Source organism: Chiroxiphia lanceolata, chromosome Z, assembly GCF_009829145.1.
Source record: "Chiroxiphia lanceolata isolate bChiLan1 chromosome Z, bChiLan1.pri, whole genome shotgun sequence".
Classification (NCBI taxonomy): domain Eukaryota; kingdom Metazoa; phylum Chordata; class Aves; order Passeriformes; family Pipridae; genus Chiroxiphia; species Chiroxiphia lanceolata.
Window position 1 is genome coordinate 8,082,339 of NC_045671.1, and position 24,652 is coordinate 8,106,990.

General features: G+C 52.2%; 2 protein-coding genes across 4 annotated transcripts; one reads left to right on the plus strand and one right to left on the minus strand.

Moving 5' to 3' along the window:
• Positions 1-5,788: 5,788 nt before the first annotated feature.
• On the plus strand, positions 5,789-10,439 carry LOC116780352 (myogenesis-regulating glycosidase-like). 2 transcript variants are annotated; one of them, XM_032675246.1, is made up of 2 exons: positions 5,789-8,666; positions 9,611-10,439. In XM_032675246.1, exon 1 carries the CDS (start codon positions 5,968-5,970, stop codon positions 8,056-8,058), a length of 2,091 nt encoding a protein of 696 aa, XP_032531137.1. In that variant the 5' UTR covers positions 5,789-5,967; the 3' UTR covers positions 8,059-8,666; positions 9,611-10,439. The 2 variants fall into 2 exon arrangements, with proteins under 2 accessions (XP_032531137.1, XP_032531138.1); XM_032675247.1 differs by having other exon boundaries at positions 9,628-10,439.
• Positions 10,440-11,998: 1,559 nt separating this feature from the next.
• Positions 11,999-24,630, minus strand: LOC116780353 (myogenesis-regulating glycosidase-like). 2 transcript variants are annotated; one of them, XM_032675249.1, is made up of 2 exons: positions 24,533-24,630; positions 11,999-17,384 (listed from the first exon to the last, which is right to left on the minus strand). In XM_032675249.1, the coding sequence occupies exon 2, from the start codon at positions 17,258-17,260 to the stop codon at positions 15,224-15,226; it is 2,037 nt and encodes a 678-aa protein (XP_032531140.1). In that variant the 5' UTR covers positions 17,261-17,384; positions 24,533-24,630; the 3' UTR covers positions 11,999-15,223. The 2 variants fall into 2 exon arrangements, with proteins under 2 accessions (XP_032531140.1, XP_032531139.1); XM_032675248.1 differs by lacking the exon at positions 24,533-24,630 and adding an exon at positions 21,777-21,983.
• Between the last annotated feature and the right edge of the window lie 22 nt (positions 24,631-24,652).

Below are 24,652 nucleotides of genomic sequence, written 5' to 3' on the forward strand. Positions count from 1 at the left end.
TCAGGAACAGCATGGCCATCTCTTAGGTTTTGACTTCAGTCTTGGAGCCAGCAAGGTGCTTTATGACACTGGGGACACCAGCAAGCAGCTTAAAATCTGAGCTCAATCCTGTACCCTTATTGTCATCCCAGAACAGAAATGGCAAAACTTGCACTGGGTCTGCAGGGTGAGAAGGACTGGGGTTCTGAGGGGCTCCCTGTTTGTTGGGTATTTTAGGAGTGAAATCTTCCTCTCTCCCTGGGTAATGTCCTTCAGGCAAGGTGCAAATGCTCATTAGCTTTCTTTTCAGCTCTCTGGCCTATTGTAGGTTTTCTCTGCAGTAAAACCTTTGTTCACAGAGAAGCACTTGCCATCGAATGTTTATGAAAATAACCACAGTAAAGATCCTGTACCTCCAAGAAGGGATGCAGAAGGAAAAAGGTATTTTTACATACCAAAATTCTCCCATGGCTGGGAAGTGGAGCTGGTCTGGGATAAAGCAACAGCTCCAGAGATGCCTGGGTTAGATGTGTCCTTGCTCCTGGTCCCATGTGAGCAGCAGGCTGAGACCATGGGGATCCCAGAGCACATGTGCTCAGTCTGCCTGAGAGCCTTATCTCTCACTGAGTGTCATCAGTGCCACAAGAAGTCCCACAGGGGCAGGCATGAGATGAATTGTCCAGGACCCCTCACTGGCAGGCAGTTGGCTTAACCCATGCAGAGCATGAAGCTTCCCTCAAGGACCTGACTGGTCCTGCCCTCATGGTGAGTCTTTGGTTCACTGTCACAAGAAAACAGTGACCAAGAGCAGTTCCCCTTCAAGAACTGAATCTCTTCATCTCTCTGCTATTGCAGGCAGCTCCCAGGAGCTCCCTCTCCAAGCAGAGCCTCCAGCTGAGCCTGGATCTAAGTGGGAGAAAGTCCAAGTGAAACCCAGGTCACTTCCTGGCTTCTTCCTTCACCTGACATGAGCTCAGCTCACTGACTTCATTCAAAGAAGACTGAGATGACAGCACCCTTTTATTCCTCCTTTTCCTGTATTTCCACTTTCTCCCAGTCTGCTCACATGATTGCACAAAAGGACCTTTTCTCCCCTCACCTGCGCTTTGCTTATCGCTCTCTGCTCAGTTTGTTCCTCCATCAGGGGGAAGGCACCTCAGAAATTCCCAGGAGCTTCTCACGAGCACTGATCCTGATACAAGAGGGTCTGATGATCTCAGTGCTACCCCAGGAATGCCTGATGACCAGTCACCCCACAGCCCCAGGACAAGTCTGGCAATGGTCTCTGGGACTCAGCCTGAGCCACAGGCTCAGCAGATGGAGCTCCTTCCCAAGGATGTGGGCAAAGCAGCACTCAGCATGCAGCAGGATGCCGTGGCCACTAGCAGCAGCACTTGGATGCTGCGTGCAGGCTCAGGAGTCAGAGAGAGCTCTGAAATAGGGAAAAAGTTGATTTGGCAATGTTTTTTTCTACTGTCTTTGGAAGGAGGAGTTTGTTCATGCAAGAGGACAGGAGTGGATCTTCCACTGCCTGCTCCTATAGCAATGAGGAATGAAAGATCTGTGCAGTAAACTCTATTTCTTTCCTAGTGTTGAGGGACTGGAGTTCTCTGGATATGGAAAAAACTCAGGTAATATTTTTGCTCTAGACCTGAGCTGGATTTGCGAGACTCCGGGGGGCTTATGGCACTGTCAGGCTTGCACAGGGTAATCAGCTTTGCAGCAGCACCCTGTGCAGGCAGAAGCCAGCAGAGTCTGTGCGGCCACCTTCACACTGAGGTGAGCTAAAAACCCTCCAGGCATCAGGAGCCATGGGGAGCACGGTAGAGCCCCTCAAATCAGGATGGCTTCCAGAAATAGGCCTGCTCAGAGCCGTCTGGTGAGTGTGAGCTGGTGGGGGTCTCTCCATGTCGCTGGTGCATCCCTGCAGGATACAGCCACAAGCCCCCCAGCAGGTCAGACTCTGCTGCTGATATGGGGTTAATATAAAACAAATTCCTGTTTCAACCTAAGGATGTGGGGAGATCCCCATGGGCCAGGGGTCGAGGTGGTGAGGTCAGTCATCACCCTCGCTGGAGCTGTCAGGAATTGCAAAAAGCCCAGAGCTGGGGTGAGTGGTGCACTCAGCACTGTGGCTGATATTGTCCCTTCAGGACAATATTTCCTGGTGGAGCAGGGTCCTGCACCACTCCAAGAGAGGGACTCTGACTGTGTCCCTCCTCTCCACCTCCTTGTGTCGCTCCAGGTGCTCCATAAGTGCTGGCTGCTGGTGGCAGGGGTGCTGGTGCCCTTGCGTGCACCACGTGGACTGCAGAGTGTCCTTGGCAATGTCACCTCACCCTCTGCATCCATCCCCCAGCCACTTCCACCTCGTGTTAAGCCTTGTTGGCTTTGTAGCTAATCTGTGGCAGCTCATAAGATAACCCTGGCTCTCCCTCCTTGGCTGCAGTGATAGCAGACACCTCTTTTCTCACGTCATCTATATGCACAGGAAAAATGGTGAGCAAACCTCCCCCATGCCCCTTTTAGTAATAGATCCCCCATATGACACACGTTTGCCAGGCTTCTGTGAGAAATGAGAGCTGATGGGAACTGCATTCTACTTTGTGTGTGTGTTCTGTTAAAAAGGTTCATTTTAAACATTCTAAAAGGGCTTGGTAAATGATTAATCAGTTCTTGCAGAGTTTGACAGGGCAATAGTTTGTTTATGACTTATTATGTTTAGCTATCTATGGTGCTTTCTGCTATGATACATTGTTATATGCTCCCTTTGAGCACCCGAGAGTGACTGCTAAGTGTCTGATAACCTGTAATGAAAAGAACTTCAATATAGAAAACTATCCCTTTATTTAAAGAAAGAATTGTCTCCTGATGGGTTCTTTGATGAGTGATGGTCTCCCTGTACCAGCAGGCCAGTAAACATCTTGGATTGGTGAAAATCTGAGGATTTGGGCATCACACAGCTGGAACCTGAACTGAGGCCTTCTGCTACATATGCCAAGAGATCACGGGGGTTGCTGGGGACAGATTTGGTCTAGAGGAAGGAGACTCTGGGGGAAGGTGCACTGGGGGATTTAGGTGTGTAGCTGCCCTTCAAGCTGGCTGACGTGTTTCATCTCTTGAAACTCTTGAAGCTTCTGTTTACCTGTAAGAGAGTCTAAAGTCCTGGCTCATTTTCTGCATGTCACGGCACTGGATATGTCAATGTTTAATCTGTGCATGCTTAGATCCTTGGGGTGAGGAATCCTGGCTTCTTTCAGCCTGAAAGACCAACAATGCTAGATCCATACCAGATTAGCACCCGATCAACCAGCCCAAATATAACACAACAGTGCCTGTATCCCTGGGACATCTGGCTTTCAGGGCACTACTGGAGCATTTGTGCCATCCTTGCTTGGAAGCACTTACACTCTGTGTGGGTTAATAAAGTACTCACTGGAACAGAGAGGCTTTGCAAGGACCAGTTAAATAGTCACAGGTCAGGAACATTGTGATGCCGTAACTCCATGAATGGAGCAAGGGTAGGGCTGGGTCTGGGCTCTGGGTCACCTCTGTGCACCCCTTTTCAAGAGTCCTTCTCATCCCACCTGCGCAGCAGTCAGGCTGCTAGCTAGGTCTGCAGATCTTTAATAATCTCATGAGACATAAGTCCTGAAGGATGGAAGGGCAGCTTCAGAAATTCCTTTTGCCTGGTTCAACCTATCCTGGGAATTCCAGCTTCATGCTGTGCTGCCTCCAGATGTGGCAGTGCCTGCACTCCCCTCTGACCACCCACATCTCACCTCTTCTCTGTGAGGGACAGGGCTGGGATACCAACTTGGCATTCCACGACATAACAGGAATTAGGAAAACCCAAAAACCCCTGGGGACAGGACAGCTTGGCTCAGGAGTCCTGGCTCCCTCATATTCCACTTTTCTGCCACTGGTCTTCTGCTCCTGGGGAAATTGAGACATTTAAAGCAAGTATCGGGGAGTGAAATCACTGCATAGAAAGCTTGGAAACTTTCTTCATGTCCTTTACCCTTGTAGGGATTTTTGAGTCATGATGCCCCTGTGTTTTCGGGTTTTTTTATGTGTTGTTTAATATTAACAAAAAAAAAAAAAAAAGAAAGGGGATAGCCTATCTTTCTGTTCCTTGTTTTTTCACCTTGGAAAATGGTGCAGCTCATTTCAGAGGAGACTTCTGTCTCAAGGCTGGTTGGGAGGGAGAAAGGGGGAAGGAAGAAGGGGAGGAAAGCTCCAAGGTCGGCAACTGAGGACCGACACAGCATATAAAAATCTCTTCAAAGTGAAAAGGTTCTTTGGCAAAACACAAGGATTTCAGTGTAAACCACCTGAGCTGGATTCATAGCCATGTCAGGAGCCAGGCCAGCACGGGGGAGGCTGCCGGGTCTGAGCACTTTGGAGCTGCCAGAGTGCCCCAAGTACATGTAACCCAGCCTGCTCTCCAAACCCACCCCTGTCCTGGATCACCATTTTTTTGGGGCAGCAGTAACCTCCCTTCTCTCACTTCCCTAAGCCGGCCAGGACTTGCCTGGGAATACTTTTTGTCCACTCCAGCTCTTTTTCTCAGCAAAGCCTCACTCACCCCAAGAATGCATTACAAAAACCAGCCAGGCAGCTAAGTTGGGCAGCTGGCGATCTGCTCTGATCGATCCCAAAGGTGGTGACCTCTGGCATTGTTAATGGCTCTCTGGGTGGCTTATCATCTCTGTATACTTAGATACTGATGTCATGGTGACACAGGTAAATACACCCAGCACATATTGCTGGGCACAGCTCGGATAAGCAAGCTGGCTCTTTTCTCACCTTTCCATATAGGCTGCTCCTGCAAATTTACATCCTGGCAGATCACACAGATCCCAGGATGGGCCCAGGGAAGCTGTGAGCCCAGCTGCACAGGGTGTGTTGCCTTGAGCCTCCAGCCTCAGTTTCCTCTGCCTGTGTTTTTTGTTGGCAGTGGATACTCAGCTGTGCAGCACAGGCTGGCTTGTTGATGCTTGAGACAGCTGGAACATGTGTCACCTTCTGTGCATATCTCAACAAAACAAGGTTTTAATATAGTCCTGGCCTTGCAACAACTTCAATTTAACCTGTCCTCAAGCTCTGTACCAAAATATCTTCCATCCCTATTGCACTGTAGTGTCTTGCCTGGCATAAGCCCAGGAGCTACAGAATTATAATAAATTAGGACAACTGAATTACAATAAAAAACAGAGATACATATGTAGGGAAACATTCTCTTTTGCCCCTGCCAGGGTAAGAGGGGCTGTCCTGGGGTGATGGCTCTGAGACAGGTAGCATGGTAGGCTCTGCCCAGCTGCCCCAGAGAAACACATCCCCACAAACCCACATCTCCATGCAGCTCAGGAAAGGAACAAAGTGCAGGGAGATAAAACATCACTCACCAGCTGCATCCCCAGAGGGTGGTGGGGAATAGCAGGTGAAGCTGGAGACCTCAGCACAGCATTTCTCTGTCTGAAGCAGAGAAGTTGTGGATAGGAGGGGAAAGCCAGCAGGGCTTATAATTAATGTAAAAACAGATCAGCTTGTGAAGTCTAGCCTGTATGCTCAGGTACCAGGCACTTCCCTTGGCCCCACTCGCCTCCAGGCTCTGGTCTGACTTTCATCCCTTCATCCTTGCTCTGCGGGATGCAGCGAGGTTGCAGCCAAGAGAGGGTCATGGGAATCCTGGCACAGATCTGCTCCAAAAAAAGCTCAGCCCAGCTGCCAGTGAACAGGCTGCCACTGGAGAGCAAAGTGAGCCAGAGCCACAGGGCTGCAGACAGAGCGAAGGAGCTGCGGCCCTCAGCAAGATTTAATTTGGTTTCTTGGTGTTTATAGCCCTTTGTTTCATGAAATAACATTGCAGATATGAGTGGCCAAGCTTTGGAAAGGAGGCTGTGAACACCTGCCTGCAGCATCCAGGATTTTCTGTCCACGAGTTGGAGTAAAAGAATTCAGCAGCCAAGTTTCTGCAAAACAGTCATGGACAGTCGGGTTACTCACCGCCTGGGAAAACATGGAAATGCTCCAAAGGGTGCTGCCAAAGAAAGGTCTGAAAATGTCATACCTGTGAAGCAAAAGCCCTCCAAGGAGCTGAGGCCCATGCTCGGGGCCATCTTGCTGGGCCTCATGCTGTTCATCGCCGCGGTGGTGGCCTGGTGCTACTACACGGTGTCCCTGCGGAAGGCGGAGCGGCTCAAGACGGAGCTGATGGACCTGCGGGCGGACGGCTTCGTCATCAGGAACCAGCACGGGGAGGTGGTGTTCCGGCTGGCCTTCCGCTCGGGCAGCCTGGACCTGGAGTCGTGCTCCAAGGAGGGCGAGATCCTGAGCTGCACGCGGTCGAGCCGGGGGCCGCTCAACTTCTTCATCCAGACGGTGAAGCCCAAGGACACGGTGATGTGCTACCGCGTGCGCTGGGAGGAGCTGGCGGCCGGCCCGGCGGTGGAGCACACCATGTTCTGGGAGGACGCCCACTGGTACGGGGGCTCGGAGATGAGCACCCAGCACTGGCCCATCCGCCTGGCCGGCTACCAGGAGCCCGTGCCCTACGTGACCAGCGACGTCTACTCCTTCCGCGACAGCTTTGGCGGCATCCTGGAGCGCTACTGGCTCTCCTCCAAGGCGGCGGCCATCAAGATCAACGACTCCGTGCCCTTCCACCTGGGCTTCAACGCCACCGAGCGCGCCCTCTTCTTCCAGGCCCGCTACAAGGACTCGCCCTACAAGCCCCTGCCGGGGCAGCCACCCTTCCCTGAGCTCAGCTACCGTGTCTGCGTGGGCTCCGACATCACCTCCATCCACAAATACATGGTGCGCAGGTACTTCAACAAGCCCTCCAAGATCCCTGCTGAGAATGCCTTCCGATACCCCATCTGGTCCACCTGGGCACTCTACAAGAAAGATATAAACCAGGATAAAATTCTACAGTTTGCAAGAAACATCAGGAAGTACCATTTTAATTGCAGCCACATAGAGATTGATGACATGTACACCCAAGCCTATGGAGACTTTGATTTTGACCCTGTCAAGTTCCCCAACGTGATGGAGATGTTTGCAAAACTGAGGGAAGATGGGTTTAAGGTCACTCTGTGGATCCATCCCTTTATACACACAGATTCCTCCAATTTTGGTGTGGGGATTGAGCGTCAGCTGTTCATCAAGGAGCCGTCAGGGCGGCTGCCAGCCATGGTGGAGTGGTGGAATGGCATTGGGGCCATCCTGGACTTCACCAACCCAGCAGCCCGGGACTGGTTCCAGAGCCACCTACGCCAGCTCCGGCACAAGTACGGCATCTCGTCCTTCAAGTTCGATGCAGGCGAGACCAGCTACCTGCCCAAGCAGTTCAGCACCTTCTGGCCACTCTCGGACCCCAGCATCTGGTCCCGGCGCTACACGGAGATGGCCATCCCCTTCTATGAGCTGGCCGAGGTGCGGGTGGGCTACCAGTCCCAGAACATCTCCTGCTTCTTTCGCATCATCGACCGTGACTCCGTCTGGGGCTACGAGCTCGGCCTCAAGTCCCTCATCCCCACAGTGCTCACCATCAGCATGCTGGGGTACCCATTTGTGCTGCCAGATATGATTGGAGGGAACTTCCTCCCCAACAAGACAGAGGGGGCAGTGGAGATCCCCGACCGGGAGTTGTACGTGCGGTGGCTGGAGCTGTCGGCCTTCATGCCCTCCATGCAGTTCTCCATCCCGCCCTGGCTCTACGACAAGGAGGTGGTGGAGATCGCCCAGAAATTCACAGAGCTCCACGAGTCGCTGGTGGCCCCGCTGCTGCTGGAGCTGGCCGGGGAGGTCACCGACACGGGCGACCCCATCATCCGTCCCATCTGGTGGATCTCGCCCCGCGACGAGGCCACTCACAGGATCGACTCCCAGTTCCTCATTGGGGACACCCTCATGGTGGCACCTGTCCTGGAGATGGGCAAGCAGGAGCGGGATGTCTACCTGCCGGCGGGCAAGTGGCGCAGCTACAAGGGGGAGCTGTTTGAGAAGACCCCAGTGCTGCTCACTGACTATCCCGTTGACCTGGACGAAGTTGCCTATTTCCTCTGGGTGTCCTAACATGGTCCTCAGCAGTGTGCAATGGACTCAGTGATTTATTAACCAACAGCTTTAATGACCTGTGAATTGGTATAGTTTTTTACGTAGAAACACTTCATTATGAAATTTGAAGAAAACACTGAGACTTCTGTTTTTTTATTGAGCAAGTGGTGCTCCATAACTAATTAATATATATTGGATGAGTGTCTTTGTTATTGCAGTGTGACAAGTGCAATGTATAGAAACACAGTCTCTGCTCATAATCTTTTCCCACCAAGAAATGCCATGCACGCTTCTTGTTTATAAAGGAAATCACATGGACTCCTTTGTTACCCAGTTGCACAGCTGATCCCCTGAGGTATTTAAAATTTCATGTGCTTAGTGAAGGAGGCAGCTGCAGCAAATTACTTTTTTTTTACAAAAAGCAGTCTGTGGTTATCCTGAAGAGGAAGGCACCCAAACTGCAACCTGCACAACAGATGGGAGCTGATGCAGGCGTGAAGAGGAGTTTGCACTTCCCCTGGCTATCTGAGCAAGGAGAAGAAAGCTGCAGCACTTGCTGTATTCTGTAGCAACTGTTTTCCCCCTTTCATGAATTATTGAGAATCATGTCCATGGTGTGGATTCAGGTAAGCCTGTAAATGTGGTGAAATCTCATGGTAGTAAAGATTAATATATAGTACCAAGTCAGGGTTTAGACTTGATAGGATCCATGTGTGTTTTGGGACCATGTTTAGAGCCAAGGGTGCAATCTGTCAGGTCCCAGGGGAGAACTTGGCCTCCTCAGAGAGTTCAGACAATTAACAAACCAGCCTGAGTGCCCTGCTGCCTCAGTTTTCCCATTGAAAATGTTCTCCCGCCCTGTTCTAATGGAGATCCCTGTCCATGAGCCAGTATTCTGCCCACACAGATGATTTCTCCTGAGTGAAGGTGTGTCAGCAGCTCCTGAAGGCTTGTGGTGGGCAGGCTGTCTGTGAAATGCTCTCCACTCTTGGTCCAACCTTCCCTGCTGTTTTTAAGCAAACAGAAGCTTAAAGGTGACATGTCTGAGCAGTTTGGGAGAGCCCAAGAGTCTCTGGGATGCAATGTGCCTTCCCAAAATGAGAGACAGATCCCTTTGCTGACTCCAGCACACTGCTTGTAGGTAACTGGGAGGTAAAGCTCTTTTGTGGCCCCAGGACAGGAGAAAGCTCCCTTCTTTAGGGGTTTGCCCTAGAGCTGATCCATACAAAAGGTAAACAGGGGCTGGAGAACATCGCACTCACTCCAGGGCTGGTTTGGTGTCCAGGTGAAGCAGCCCCAAAACTGGCTCAGACTCCTGTTACCCATCAGGGGGTCTGTTGTACCGAGAGGACTCTGCATGGGCACAGTGGCACAAGAGCAATGCCAAGTTGGATGAGCCAGAACATCTTCTAGATGCCCCTGAAAGCAGCTGAAGCTGCAGTAATGCTATCGCTGGTGTGGCTGAGGAGAAGGACAACCCCACTTTAATCCAGGGATCTGAAAGGGAAGGCATTGCTCAGTCTGCCAGTGTGTTCAGAGTTAACAGGATATCTCTGAATCCTTACCATAGGCTTTCTTCTACTCCAGGATAGTAGTTTCCAAGGAACGCATCTCCCCCGAGGTTGAGAAAATGTTTCTGAATGCTTCTCTGTTGCTGCTTTGAAGCCCCAAGGAGTCCCTGACATATGAGCTTAGGGGAAGCAGAGGGTCCTGGAGGGGCCCAGCAAAATTCCTCTGGCTGTTGTTGCTGCACTAAAAAAAAAAGCTTTCTGCAAAGCTGATGCCCTCGATGCTGAGGAGAGGTGGAAGAGCCAGACTCCAGCCCCCTCACATGGCACCTCTGCCTGTGTAATCAGTGTGTTCTGTATGCATACACAGCTCTGCCACCCACCTGCATCACAGACTGGGTGGAAAAAATAGGCATCACTGAGACTTTCTGCAGACTCTGGGGATGACATGAGATGCCTGGTACCACGGCTGCAAAAATGCCACCCCCATCCCTTTCCAATCTTTCTCCCAGTGCTTTTCCCTGCTGCCCACCCAAGCCACAGGGAGCCATGGGGGATGGGTGCTGGAAGCACCCTGCGAGCAGGTGGCACCACAGCCACCTCTCGACACCTTCCTGCAGCACCCGGGCTGTGTGCTGACAGAGGAACATCTTGTTTGCCTTGCTAAGCTTCAGTCCTGACTGGTTTTTTGCACTCCCAGTGCTGAGCAAGAGCTCTTTGCTGGAGGTGCTGGTGACATGGGACTCTGCCCCAGCACACAGCTCACCCCAGTTTGCCTATTTTTTGGCAGAGGCAGTTTATTGCCATTAATCTTTGATGATCACTGAGATAAAAACCACCTAGCCCTCCTGGCAACATAATAAAATAAATAAAAATCTCTGTTTTTCTCTACTTGGCCTCTGGGATGTTGCATCAGCCCAGACCATCTTTTATGACTCTCCTGGCACAAGGCATCTACAGGCTGGCAGCTCCCGCCAGGCTCGGGACGAGCTGAGACTGAGGAGGTTGTTTTTTTCCTGAGCTGCCAGCCTGGCCACATGCCCTAAAGGTCTCTGCTGCCGTCAGTTTCTCCTTTTACCACGGTCCTCCCTAGCCCTGGGGTTTGCCTGTGTGTTGTTTTTTTCTTACTTTTAATAAAAGCTGTTATTTTAAGCAGCATGGACATGCTCACAGCTAGGATCTCATGGGTCAGCACCCACCGCTCTGCTGTCACCATAGGCACCTCCTTGAAATCCAGTTATGAACTGGGCTTTTGCTTTAGCCTCAGTGGTGTTTTGACTTTGCCATAAGCGCTCCCCCCTGTGCAACACACAGCTGTGGATGTGTTTTCAAGCACTGACACTTTAGCTGGGATGCAGCACAGAGCTGTCCCCACTTTCTGTCCCCATATCCCTGACGAGCCTCAGACACCCTCTCTACACACAGCACCAGCTTTTGGGAGGATGCAAACCAAACCTAAACCTAAAGCACTGATTCCAAGGAGGACTTCTGCATTATTGAGGATCTGCTGCAAGGGTGTTACTGCTGCAAGTTGCCAAGGTCTTCAGCAGGGCCAGCTTCACCCTCCATGTAATCATCAGCCAAGTGTATGGATGCCACTCGCATCCAAGGAAGAAGTCAAAGGAACAGCATTGGGAAAATGTCTTTTATTGCAAAAGGAGGGAACTGAAGTTCCTCTCATTTCTTAAGCCATGCTGAATGTGTTGGCCAGGGCTACTGATGCCTGATGGCACAAGGCAGCTGTGGTTTGTGCAGTTAACAATGCAAAGGGAAGGAAAAACATTATGTGGGGCAAAAGGGGATGGTGTGGGGCAAGGCAGGCTCTTAAATGAGCTTCACATGCTCCATTCCTGGGACTTTCACAGCCACAAATATCTACTCCATCCCTGTCCTTGCTGTCAGTGCCATCTGGAAAAGGGAACCCTGGGCAGCGGGGACAGCCAGGGCCCAGAAGGACCTTCTGGAGTGCCCGAGGGGAGCTGAGGGCAGGCTCCTCTTCTTCATTTCCTGCAAACAGTCCCAAAGTATGTGTCCTCTGAGAACAGTGTGGACTAGTAAACCTCCCAGAGTCAGTGTTGATTAGCCCTTTTTGGGTGGATATCAGTAAAAACAGGGGCATGACAGTATGGGCCCCACCCCCGGGGTTGACACAACATCGGGGTTTGCCTGGACGTGGTCTTTTCCAGGCCACCCCTAAGGCACAGCTATTTTCCTTGCTGTCAGGACCTAAGGGAGGGCAATCCTTGATCCAGTGGGATTGTCTGCCACCACTGCAAACACGACAGTGGGGTGACTGCCAGCTCCTTTTAAAACATACACCAAAGCTGCAGGCTGCCAGCTTTAATTAAAACAACAAAATCTCAACTGTGATTTCAGTGACAATAAGGGTAAAAAAAGCCCCAGATGCCCCTGAACCACCAGCTGAAGCAACTTGGTCAAGATAAACATAGTTAAACTTCTTTTTGTTTTCCAAAATTTTATCTCAATCAGGGTGATTCATGTTACAGTGCATACCAATTAAGAATTACAAAAGTGGTTAAAAACAGACCCACCAGCATTACAGTCTGATGTAGGACAGCATGTGCAAACACAAGCACCCAGGAAACCCAATACACAACAGTGCAAGCTTCAAACTTCCATCACATGAGCATCGCGTGTGGAAAGGCTGAATCCAACTCCCAAATCTGTGTTGGGGCTTTTCCATTGCTGAGACAAGCTGATTCCTGCTTTGGCCAGTGACTCATGGTGTAAATCAGAGAAATCCCCCTACCAGCAGTTCTCAAGGTGTCTGTGCAGAGCTTGTGGTCTACGAGGTCCGAGAGATCCTCAAGTCCTGCAGTGCTACAGCATAGTGTTAGAAGTAGTGGTTTTGGTAAAAAGTTGGATGGAAAGGGCACCTAGAAGCCTGAGACACCTTAAGGCAGCACTGCTGAGTCTATCCCCAACACCAGCCCTTACATCCTCTCAGGAGCTTTATCCTTCCTCTTGCTGGAGTCCTGAATAGCCATACAGCATTTAGAAAAAAAAGGGTACTCTATAATCTTACCCATTTATGACAGTTAAATAAAAAGAAAATTAAAACTTTGTTAATAAAAGCCTTTCTTTTGAGGGGAGGGGAAAGAAGACAGTGCGTCTAATGGAGAATTTCCTCCCTGACCTCCCTGACAGTGCCCGAAACCACTGAAAGGAGATTGAAGGCACTCATCTGGCTGCTCCCATCATTTTAATAGCAGAGGGATGCTAAGAGGAACTCTGTGTTTCTCTTCATACAGTCTCATCCCTTACTAGTGAGGGATGTGGTGAGTGGCACAGAAACAGGGGAAGAGAAGACGTGCAATATCTCCTGGGACCCTTCCCATGAAGTCCTATGCCAAGGATCCCACTTCTGCATTGACAGCTGAGCTGTGCAGCAACATCTCCTCTACCTAATGACTCCCACACCAAGGGATGACAAGTATTTCAGGTTGAAAGGGAAGAGCTGGAGCCTATCAAGGCATGACCTTTATGAATTTCTGGAGGTCTCTCCACACCCTGTCCTCCCCGTAGGCTTTGGCCAGACTCATCTCCAGGAGATCATTACCTTCACCTCCACCCTCCAAGCAAGGCCCAAGTCCTGCTAGTTCCCTGATGAATGATGCTGAGATTCCAGAATTAACTCCTTGCCAGAAGGAATCTGTAACTGGTGCTGTAATCATTCTTTGCACTGGTGGTGAGGAACAAGCTTGAGTGCTTCAGAATTACAAGCCTGAGAAACAGGCTTTGGAACATACTTGTGCTCCAGCTGGGTAAGGACCTATAAGGCTCCCCTTACATCTCATTTTGAGGCTGAAACACCAAATTATGCAGGGCAGATTCAGATCTTAAGGGATATTCCAAAGAGTCCTTCAAACCAGACTTCCTCCCTTCCTAACTATAAAACTAGATTCAGATTTTGCCCCTAACACCTAAATTTCTCCTCCTGGATTCCACCACAACCCCCAGGTTTAGTGCATCTCTTTTTCTGCCTCCTGTAAAGCCCAGTGGTAGGAGACGTACTTTGAGAAAGATCCTCGCTGGTACTCAACCCTAACCAAAACATGAACCATCAGACTCATGCTGGACCCATGCTCAGCCCAGATACAATCCTAGGAGAAGCCCCAAGGATACTGAGCTGTCCTTGGCTAGTTCCCCAACCCTTCCCAGCCATTGCAGTTCAATTGCTTCTGCGGAACCTCATTAAAAATTCAGGGGCTGACACGCGTTCCCAAACCAGGGCACAGCCGGGAATGTCCTGCCTTAGGAAGGAAGGCTGCCAGACTTCAATCCTGCTTGCTCTGTCTTGAGTCTCTGTAAATGCATCTTTCCGTATAAAAGCAAATGGGGAATCTGTGAAAGAGTCATCTCTGCAGCTGCAGGGGACTTTGGGTGCAGGATCACATCACCCTGTGTCCCCTCCAGAAGCCTCAGACAGCAATCCCACCTCCAGCTGCCTGAGGAAGACTCTTAGGATCCTTAGGACTCTCCCAGAGAGAGCAGAGGGCTGACTCTCAGAAAAACCCTCACCCAAGTCATCACCACTAACCACGACCTGAGGCGGGTATTGGTTTAATTTCACCTCAGATGAGAACGTTTCCGTGGGCGCAGTGAGAACACCCGCTGGCACAGACCCATCAGTCCAGAAAGCCGGTGTTTTCCACCCACGGGCAAGCCGGCTAGCAGCAAACTTCCCCGCCAATCCCAGACACGTGCCGCTCGCGGGAACCGGCTGTTCCTGGGGACGCGCCACACTTAGCGCTTGAGAGCGGCTTTGCTCCAGGCAGTCCCGCCAGCAACAAACCTCATCTGTCCTTAAAAACCAAAAAAGGATGGCATCAGCAGGATAATCACGTAACAAAGCGGTTTCATAAATGTTTAAAAAAGACTAATGGGACGCGCTGGTATGGGCAGCGCCGCCGCTCTAGGAAAGGCAATGTTGATGCCCAGGGCAAAATACAAAGGCAAGAGCCTTGTACAGGGTGTCAAATGGGCGAGGAGGTGGGATGCAGCTGTCCCAGCAGGCAATAAGCAGCCCATAAAATTAAAACACATCGAGTAACCTGGCCTGCTTGGTAGCCAGGAAAGCAGGAGCACAGGGCAACTGTTAGTCCAGTGCCACGCTAGACAAAAGGGGTAAAAAAATATGTGTGTATATATATATATCTATATAACTATATATCTATTTTGCTTTCTGCTTTTAAAAATATCCTTTTGAATATATTTGCCATAATTTAAAACTCATGGCAGACTGTGCTGCAGCAACCCTCTCACACTACACACCCTCATACCCACTGCCAGGTGCTCCCACAGAACTAGAAACACTACCACTGGCACTAACCAACCTCCACATCTTGAAATCCTTGGGAACTGAAAAGGTATTGGGTTTACTAAGTGTCTGCAGACAGACTGACAACTTCTTACTAACTTATACAGAGAAATTTGCTGCCTACCATTATCCAATCAGAATTTCCCAACTGACCCAAATTAAAAAAAACAAGATCAATCCCCAAATAAAAAAAAAAAATTATCCCCAAGAACAGCGAAGTCTATATAATTCCCCTCCTCCACCCCAGTCTCAAATGAAATGTGCAATTAGAATTATTATCTGTTAGAAAGTCCTAGGTAAGGCATGGTTATTCCAAAGCTGGGGAAGAAGCCTGTTAGGACACCCAGAGGAAATAGGCAACTTCGTCCAGGTCAACGGGATAGTCAGTGAGCAGCACTGGGGTCTTCTCAAACAGCTCCCCCTTGTAGCTGCGCCACTTGCCCGCCGGCAGGTAGACATCCCGCTCCTGCTTGCCCATCTCCAGGACAGGTGCCACCATGAGGGTGTCCCCAATGAGGAACTGGGAGTCGATCCTGTGAGTGGCCTCGTCGCGGGGCGAGATCCACCAGATGGGACGGATGATGGGGTCGCCCGTGTCGGTGACCTCCCCGGCCAGCTCCAGCAGCAGCGGGGCCACCAGCGACTCGTGGAGCTCCGTGAATTTCTGGGCGATCTCCACCACCTCCTTGTCGTAGAGCCAGGGCGGGATGGAGAACTGCATGGAGGGCATGAAGGCCGACAGCTCCAGCCACCGCACGTACAGCTCCCGGTCGGGGATCTCCACTGCCCCATTTGTCTTATTGGGGAAAAAATTCCCTCCGATCATGTCAGCAGATATGAAGGGGTACCCCAGCATGCTGATGGTGAGCACTGTGGGGATGAGGGACTTGAGGCCGAGCTCGTAGCCCCAGACGGAGTCACGGTCGATGATGCGAAAGAAGCAGGAGATGTTCTGGGACTGGTAGCCCACCCGCACCTCGGCCAGCTCATAGAAGGGGATGGCCATCTCCGTGTAGCGCCGGGACCAGATGCTGGGGTCTGAGAGAGGCCGGAAGGTGCTGAACTGCTTGGGCAGGTAGCTGGTCTCGCCCGCATCAAACTTGAAGGACGAGATGCCGTACTTGTGCCGGAGCTGGCGCAGGTGGCTCTGGAACCAGTCCCGGGCTGCTGGGTTGGTGAAGTCCAGGATGGCCCCAATGCCATTCCACCACTCCACCATGGCTGGCAGCCGCCCTGACGGCTCCTTGATGAACAGCTGACGCTCAATCCCCACACCAAAATTGGAGGAATTGTAGTTTATGAAAGGGTGAGTCCACAGAGTGATCTTAAACCCATCTTCCCTCAGTTTTGTAAACGTCTCCGTCACGTTGGGAAACTTGACAGGGTCAAAATCAAAGTCTCCATAGGCTTGGGTGTACATGTCATCGATCTCTATGTGGCTGCAATTAAAACGGTACTTCTTGATCTTTTCGGCAAATCGTAAGAGTTTATCCTGGTCGATGTCGTTCTTGTAGAGTGCCCAGGTGGACCAGATGGGGTATCGGAAGGCATTCTCAGCAGGGATCTTGGAGGGCTTGTTGAAGTACCTGCGCACCATGTATTTGTGGATGGAGGTGATGTCGGAGCCCACGCAGACACGGTAGCTGAGCTCAGGGAAGGGTGGCTGCCCCGGCAGGGGCTTGTAGGGCGAGTCCTTGTAGCGGGCCTGGAAGAAGAGGGCGCGCTCGGTGGCGTTGAAGCCCAGGTGGAAGGGCACGGAGTCGTTGATCTTGATGGCCGCCGCCTTGGAGGAGAGCCAGTAGCGCTCCAGGATGCCGCCAAAGCTGTCGCGGAAGGAGTAGACGTCGCTGGTCACGTAGGGCACGGGCTCCTGGTAGCCGGCCAGGCGGATGGGCCAGTGCTGGGTGCTCATCTCCGAGCCCCCGTACCAGTGGGCGTCCTCCCAGAACATGGTGTGCTCCACCGCCGGGCCGGCCGCCAGCTCCTCCCAGCGCACGCGGTAGCACATCACCGTGTCCTTGGGCTTCACCGTCTGGATGAAGAAGTTGAGCGGCCCCCGGCTCGACCGCGTGCAGCTCAGGATCTCGCCCTCCTTGGAGCACGACTCCAGGTCCAGGCTGCCCGAGCGGAAGGCCAGCCGGAACACCACCTCCCCGTGCTGGTTCCTGATGACGAAGCCGTCCGCCCGCAGGTCCATCAGCTCCGTCTTGAGCCGCTCCGCCTTCCGCAGGGACACCGTGTAGTAGCACCAGGCCACCACCGCGGCGATGAACAGCATGAGGCCCAGCAAGATGGCCCCAAGCATGGGCCTCAGCTCCTTGGAGGGCTTTTGCTTCACAGGTGTAAAGTTCTCAGGCAGGAAGGTGTACATGGTGCTGTTTTCTCTACAGCTTTTTGCAGAGGAGTGGGAAGGAAGTAAGTCAGGGTCTCTCAGCAGAGGAAAAAGGGACTGTTAGGAGAGTTCCCACTTCCACCGACTCCCAGAACACTCATCTCTGCAAAAGAAGGGGATATAAATAGTGTCAGAAAAACCTCTGAATCAAGGGACAGCGTGTCATCCATTTGCTCTCTCAGTCCGAGCAGCTCCCCCAGTCCCCCATTGCCCAACTGTGACGTGCCAGGTGCTGTACGCCGAGTACCAGACACCATCTCCAATTACCCCAGGCAAGACAACACGTGGAAAACAGCCCGGGCCCCACGCCGAGAACAACCCCAGGGCAACAAGGACCAAATCACTGCCATAATTAATGTTCTTTTCTTGTTGGGAGCCTTTCAGTGAGGCAGGAGTGGAGGCTGGGAGGGAGTAGAAGGAAGCTGAACAGGAGCCAGATCAGCCCACTGACAGTGTCTTTAAGAGACAGGGATAACTAAGAGCCATAAAAGACACCACGTAATGAATTCCAGGCAGCCTCTCCTAATTTTAATCAAATTGCCTCCCTGGCAGATTTAATTCAACTCATCTGCAGCACCATCCACTTCCTGTCCCCAGCATGTCCCCAGCATGTCCCAGCTGCTCTATCTGGGTGATGTTTTGCAGTGAAGGTGGGAAAATCCATGCTTCTCCACAGCTCCCAGAGAGCCAAACAGGGCTGGGGTACCAGTTGCTCATGGCTGGTTTTGGGGGCATGTAGGGGGTGCAGTAAGCAGCAAAGTGTGGCTGTGGGAGGTACCACACCAGCAGCTCCCAGCCAGAGGAGAGCAGCTGGATCTGCCACGTGCTCAGACCTCTACAAGGGCTCTGTGTGGGAGAAAAGCTCACTTTGCTGGGAGTGAGCAGTGCAGGACCTCCAACGAGCTCTTCCTCTGTGCAGTAAGGCTCCAGGCTGTGTTTCAGCTCCAGCTCTCTCTCCCCTGCGTGGCCCCGGGGAAGCAGACTGTGCCAAGAGCCTAATGGCTTTTCCTTGGCCATGGTCTGGCTGGGCTCCGCCAAGCATAACGCCCGGGATCCAGGGGAAAAAGTAAAGTAAGGACACGGGAGAGTGAGAAGCAAACACAGCTGCAGGAGGAGCAGGGGAAGGGGGAAGGAGCTGCAGAGCTGCAGACCAGCTGGCTGGTACCTGCCCGGTGCCAGCAAACACGGCACGCTGCCTCCTCCCCAGGCCTTGGGGCTGGAAACCTGCCAGCTGCGGGAAAATCAGAGGGCAAAAGCCCTCTTCTGGGGCACAGATGAAACTGGTTGCAGAGGCTCCCTCTAAAGGGGTTGGTTTCTTTCTTAACAAAAAGGAAGAAAAAGATCCAAAATGAAATACAGAACCCTCTCCCTGCCACAGGCGTGACAAGCCAGAACACTCTGCGCCTCAAACAGACCTTTCTCCCCAGAAAAGGCAAAGAGAAGCAGAAAGGGTTCCTGAGCACCCCCTAAGCCATGTTGCTCCACTACAGGCATGCCCATGTGTAAACCCACAGCAGCATCTGTGCACAGGCTAAAGAAAACATTCCGTGTTTTCTAATCATCTTGAAGCGTGTATTGAACTAGACCTTGCAGTTGGGGGAACTTTTTGTGTAGCCAGACAGGTCATTTTAACCTTCCCCTGGGAGCCAGTAACTTTCTAGACTGCCAGTTGCTTTAAATGGGATTACAGAGGCATTAGGAAGCGATTAGCCTGAACAGGCGATAGGTTTAGTTAAACAACTTGTCCCATGGCCAACTCCCACGGAGCCCTAACTCCCCACAGGATGGGGACAGCTCCAGCCATTCCAACTGTGTCACTCAGCAATGGATCCTACCCCAAGGAGGGCAGTGGGACTCTCACCCACCAGCACATGTGATGCAAGGCCAGCTGAGCCCAGCAAAAATTGGGCAATAAAGGCAGGGAGAGGCTGGTGGTGGGAAGAGGCTGTGTTTGGGATAAACCTTCATCTCCTCTCCCAACTCTTGCTTTGCTTTAGGATGAACCAGAAGCAGCACAGGGCTTTACCGGGGATGGCAGGGAGGAAGGTTTGCGGAAGGATCTTGGCCAAAACCAGCACAGCTGAGCAAAGCCGCAAGTGGTAGGAGGCTTCTGGAAAAACAAATGGCTATGCTGAGCCCAAAAAAGCTCCCTCCCTCTCAGCACTGGGAATTTCTGGGATGCCAGAGAGAGAGAGAGATGCAAATACCTGTCACCTCTGTTTCAGTCCTGCCTTACCTGGGGACTGCAAAACTCAGGGGGGGGAAATATAAAATGCAGCCTCCATCAAGCAGGACTTGCAAATTATTTGGGAAAGTAATTTTTTTTAAGTTTTCACATTTTCTGTACAAAAAAGAGGGGAAAATGGTGTTTTCTTTCCAACTCTCACTTAGGGTTTTAAGCCCAAGAAATTTTTGATACTGCCACTGTGGCAACAGCCACCTCCTCATTCCACGTAAAACTGACAGCAGCACCCAAGGCTTTAGGGAGTTTCTGGATTTTTATCTCCCTTTCAGGAGGCTGGTTTATTATTTATGAACTACTTCCAAGCTGCTCTATTTTTAGGCTGTTTCCTTCTTTTACCCCCCATGGGCTGGAGCTCATGGCATACATGAGGGAGTCATCACTGATGCTGTCAGTAGAGAAATAAATGTGTTATTTTAAGAAAGATTTTGCAGCCTGTTGTGTCCCTTGGACACTGATCTGCCTCAGAGGGATGTGAAGGCTGGGTGATTGAGCTGGTGGATTTAATGCTGCTCTGGTTGCTGTGGCTGGGCCAGGATCAAACCCCGTGGGCTGATGGACATTGCCTGCTTGGAGACTGCTCCAACAAAGACACTTGGAACTGTTTTCGGGCATCACCCAGCACACTGATGGGACAGAAAGGCCTCCCAACCCAATCCTGCTCTGTGCCTGTGCAGTCCCTGTATTTTTTTTGCCTTGTTAACAAAATGCATGTTCTCCAGTGGGAGATACGGCTCCATCCCAGGTGAGAGCTAAGTCTCCCAGGCTCCCCAGGGACGCCTTCCACCTCTTACTCGTGAGCTGCAGCCTGCAGAGGTGCCTGCTCATGAACTCCGTGTTTCAACATTTTTTTTTGGAATGCTAACTTGTTATTTTGCTCCAAAATGACATTGTGGTGACCTTTAACTCCTCAAAAACAAAAAAAAAAAAAACAAACCAACAACAATCAAAAGAAAAAGAAAACGGGGAGGGAGAGTGTCAAAGTCAAACAGCATGCTTGCAGCTTGCTGTGCTGGAGCTTCCCAGCTGACCCAAAACAAAGCTTTTTCTTTGTGTTCCATGGAAGCAGCGAGCCGTCTTGCCTCAACCCAAGATGAAAGCAAAACATCTGAGCAGGACACACTTTATGGAGTAAAAATAAAAATCCATTTTTTGACCGCTTCTATTTTTACCAACACCGCCGCTAACCACGGGCTGCGAGACCCACAGCACCACTAACCCCAGCCACTCTGCAATTAGGACATTCATTTAAAGAGGGTCAATAACATGCAACTGGTCTCTACTGCCCTGAAAGGGTCAGGTCTGAACCATGCTGGGGGCCAAGCTTGTGCTGGGGACCCACACACACCCATTTCCCAGGCCGGGATGCCAGGAAGCCCTTGCCTACGCTGCAAGGTGCTACCGCCTCCTCCCCAAGTATATTGGCAGGAGTTGAGCTAAGGAAACAGCACAGAAACGTTGCAGCTTTCAGCAGGAGGCACCTCCAACCCCATACAAGAGAAGGGAATCAGGATAGCAAATTAAGAGAGAAATTTCTTCACTGCAAAAAAGCTGTGGGAGTAAAAACACCTCCACGTGCCCAGTCTGGAATCTCCTGTGGGGAATCAGCCCTGACAAAGAGACTTTGCACATCTGAGATGGAGGACAAGCAAACCCTTCCTGAAGGTTTAATTTCCCTTGTAGGGGTCTGCAGCAGAGCACTGGAGTTCTCTGAAGGGCTTTGTGGGGTCAAATATGGTGAAATCACTGTTCCACCTGCTTGGTGCTGTAGGTGGGACAGGTCGGGGCACCTGGCAAAAACCCCTTCACGGAGCACAGGGCTGCTCCCCACACACCCTGACTCCACATGGATCAGAGGCACCGATTCCCTCCCGAGTCCTGTGGATCCTCCCAAATACCACAGCAGATCCCCCCAGGGCTCTGGGTTTATCCCTGCAATGCTTAAGCCACCTTGGGGTGGCACAGACCCCCGGCCCCTGAGCCAGGGCAGCGACTCTGCCCTAGCAGGGATAGCGAGGGGGACCCTCGCCTTCACCGTCCGCGCTGTGGTCAGAGCAGGGATCGACAGCCTGCCTGGTCTGAGGGGCTCAGGGAGAGGCTGTGGGGACGGGGTTGCCTGCCCCTCCTGCAAAGTGACAGACCCTCGCTGCTGGGGCTGTTGCAAATTCCCCACAGCACCCGACTGCTGGATACGGACAGGCGCAGCCAGGAGGCAGCTCATCCCGCCGGGGGCACGGTGCCCCGGGTACTTACCTATCCACTGCTTCCCGGGGATCCCTGCCTGCCGCCTGGCTCCACCACAGATGCCTTTTTAAGCACATGAAAACCGAGCACCGCTACACCTCCGCCTCCCCGGCAGCTTTGCCCTCTCCATCGCGTCTCGGGGCTCCGAGCCGGCTGCTCCGCGTCCACGAGCAGGAGGAGGGGACCGGCACGTCACCGGCGTGTTCTCTCAGGCACTGTGACGGATGCGGGAGCAGCCAACCCTCTGGCCAGGGTGTGCCAGGGAAGCGGCGCCCGGCCAAGGGGAGCTGCCGCAGGCACTGCCGGGGCACACGGGCACACACTCCCGGAGTCCCGGGATCCGGGCTGGCATCTCCCCTCCCTGCCAGGTGGGCGAGAAGGGCCGGCGAAAGCTCATTCCCTCCTGCACTCACAGGAGCTCCAGAATCAAAAAGCAAAATAAAAAACAAAACAAAACAAAACAAAAAACAACCCAACACACGATTTGGGGTGGTTTTTCTCCCCCCCCCCCCCCCTCCTGCGATTTTAAGCAGTGTCGTGATCCTGCTCGAGCCATAAGAAACAAGCAGTCCCACTGCTGCCAGCTGGTTTGTAAGCCAGGATTAAACAGCACTGGGCACCCAGAGGATAAACCCCGAATCCAAGGGGGCCACGTCAATACAGAGCTCATCTGGAAAGTGCAGACAATGCTGCCAGGACCTCACTCGGTCTGCAAGAGGAGGCAGGAGATTTGAAGCTGTGGCATTAGCTCTGCCCAGCCTTAAATACTTTCACCTATACTGTAGGAATCGTGACTTTACAACCCAGTTTTGTCCTTTAAAGCTTCCAGTGTCAAGTGATGCTCCAAATCCATTTAGACACCTCATCCAGTGTCTGACCATGAATACAAAATAGCCACTGGGAACCAATTCTGGCAGCAGATGACTTAATATTTAACACCCCTGATAATTCCCCATTTACAACATTGTCTTTCTTTGTTCTTCACCCTGTGTTAATTAGGAAGATGAAGTTTAATAAGCTGGTTTTTCACTTTAACTGTGCATACCTCTTCTGGTGCTGCCTCATGACTAAACCATGACCAGAGGCTCTTGCCTTCCCTTGCCAAAAGGCACATCACAGCACCTGAATTTATCTGAGCCTCAAAGATTTGTGGAGACTTTAAAACAAAGTGAGGCGTCCTGGTCCACTTGTATCAAAGTGCATTGGACATAAGGGAGAGAAAGCTCCAGGGCTTTCAAGGACATCTCTCTGTCCACCTTGGAGAAGTCCTACAGGCCCTGGGGGAGCTGGAGGCAGCCTGGCTCCAAAGTTGCAGTCCATGGGGTAGCCTGGAGCCCAGCAGCCAGCTTCTTGGCACCTAAGGGGCCATCAGCTCTCGTGCCCAACAGCAGCAAATGCAGAACACCAAATGCAAGAGGTTCCACCTACCTGCATGCCAGGATGATATAAATCACTCCTCCAAAATAAACGAGAGTGATAACTACAATAATTTCATCACTCCCACCAAGGAGCAGCACCAGCTAAGGACGTGGCCCAGCAGCCAGGCATTGAAACCTCCACACGAGGCATCAGTTTACTATTAGTTTATTTCGTTTGTCACGTGTACCATATAAGATTCACAGCCATCAAGATTTCGGTGTCTTTGCTGCTGTCTGTTGACCCCTCAGCCCATCTGGTACACGATGTGTGCCATCAAACACCTCATCACTCCAACAGCCTCTCCCCAAAGCGGGTGTTAATGTCATTTCCTACTCATCTCCCTCCTCCAAGACAAACCACCCCACAGCAGGACCCGGTGCCCTGTTTTGCCCCCCCAGACTCTTAAAAGAGCTGATTCAGCACTTTGGAAGTGCTCAGCATTCCAGATGCTGAAGCAGGCTGAAACCTGAGCTCATCCCAACACCCAAGTGCTACAACTCGATATGGGAGAGAAATGGAAACATAAGCACATCCCTCTGGCATGGCCCGGGTGATTTTCCAGCCATTGAGTCACCATGAAACTCCAGGCACTGGGCAGTTCCAGAGAGCTGTGGATGGCTAATGGAGCTGGGCTGGTGACTCAGGTCCCTGAATTTGCATCTGTATCCAACAGTCAATGAGACCGGACAACTTTGGGCCAAATGCAGTCGTCATTCCCTTTAAGGGCTCCCTTGTATGCTCCATGTGCAGATCCAGTCATACAAACTCCCAGACCTCACTGTCCACCTGGCTGTGCATCATGAGTATCCCAAGGCGGTAAGGGAGGGGGAAAGAGGGAGTAGCATTTGTGCTTTCCGACACTCTTTGGCTGCTCCTTGCCACGGCCAGGGATGGCGGAGCTGTCCCAAAAACCACTCCAAACCCAACCCGGCAAATGGCACAATTCGCTGCGTACACCCATCTGCAAAGTTTTCACTAGCAACCATCTATCCAGCGGCAAAAGCTGAAGCTGCACTCGGCGACTGGAGCTGGGGACGTGTCTCCCGGCTCCGTTCATCTCCTCCCGGCGGGCAGACTCCCACTCATGACAGAACTCGAGCGGTCCCTGCACGGCGGGATGCCAAAGGCTCGCACCCTAAGGTCAAAGGCTCGCACCCTAAGGTCAGGGCGAAGCTCTCCACCTTCACTCCGCTCTCCGCGGGCCTTCCCGAGCCATCCCCACTCCCGCCGGCAGCCTGAGGTCTGCGGGAGGGGGACCCCTCGCCCGCCTCCACCTCGCACCCCCCGTGCTGGGGCTGCGCCCCCCACACCCGCCCCGGGGGCAGGCCCGGGACCCGCGGACTCACCGGGGGCGCGGGGCCATGGCCGGGTCTGCGGGGCCGGGGGGCTCCGGGCGCGGGGCTGAGCGCGGTGTTCCGGGGTTGGGCGCTCCCCGCCCCGCCCCGGCTCCCGCCCCGGACCGGCCC

What these genes read in the sequence shown, in the direction of transcription:
- LOC116780352 (XM_032675246.1), top strand. Translation starts at nt 5,968, where the DNA reads ATGGACAGTCGGGTTACTCACCGCCTGGGAAAACATGGAAATGCTCCA.
- LOC116780353 (XM_032675249.1), bottom strand. Translation starts at nt 17,260, where the DNA reads ATGTACACCTTCCTGCCTGAGAACTTTACACCTGTGAAGCAAAAGCCC.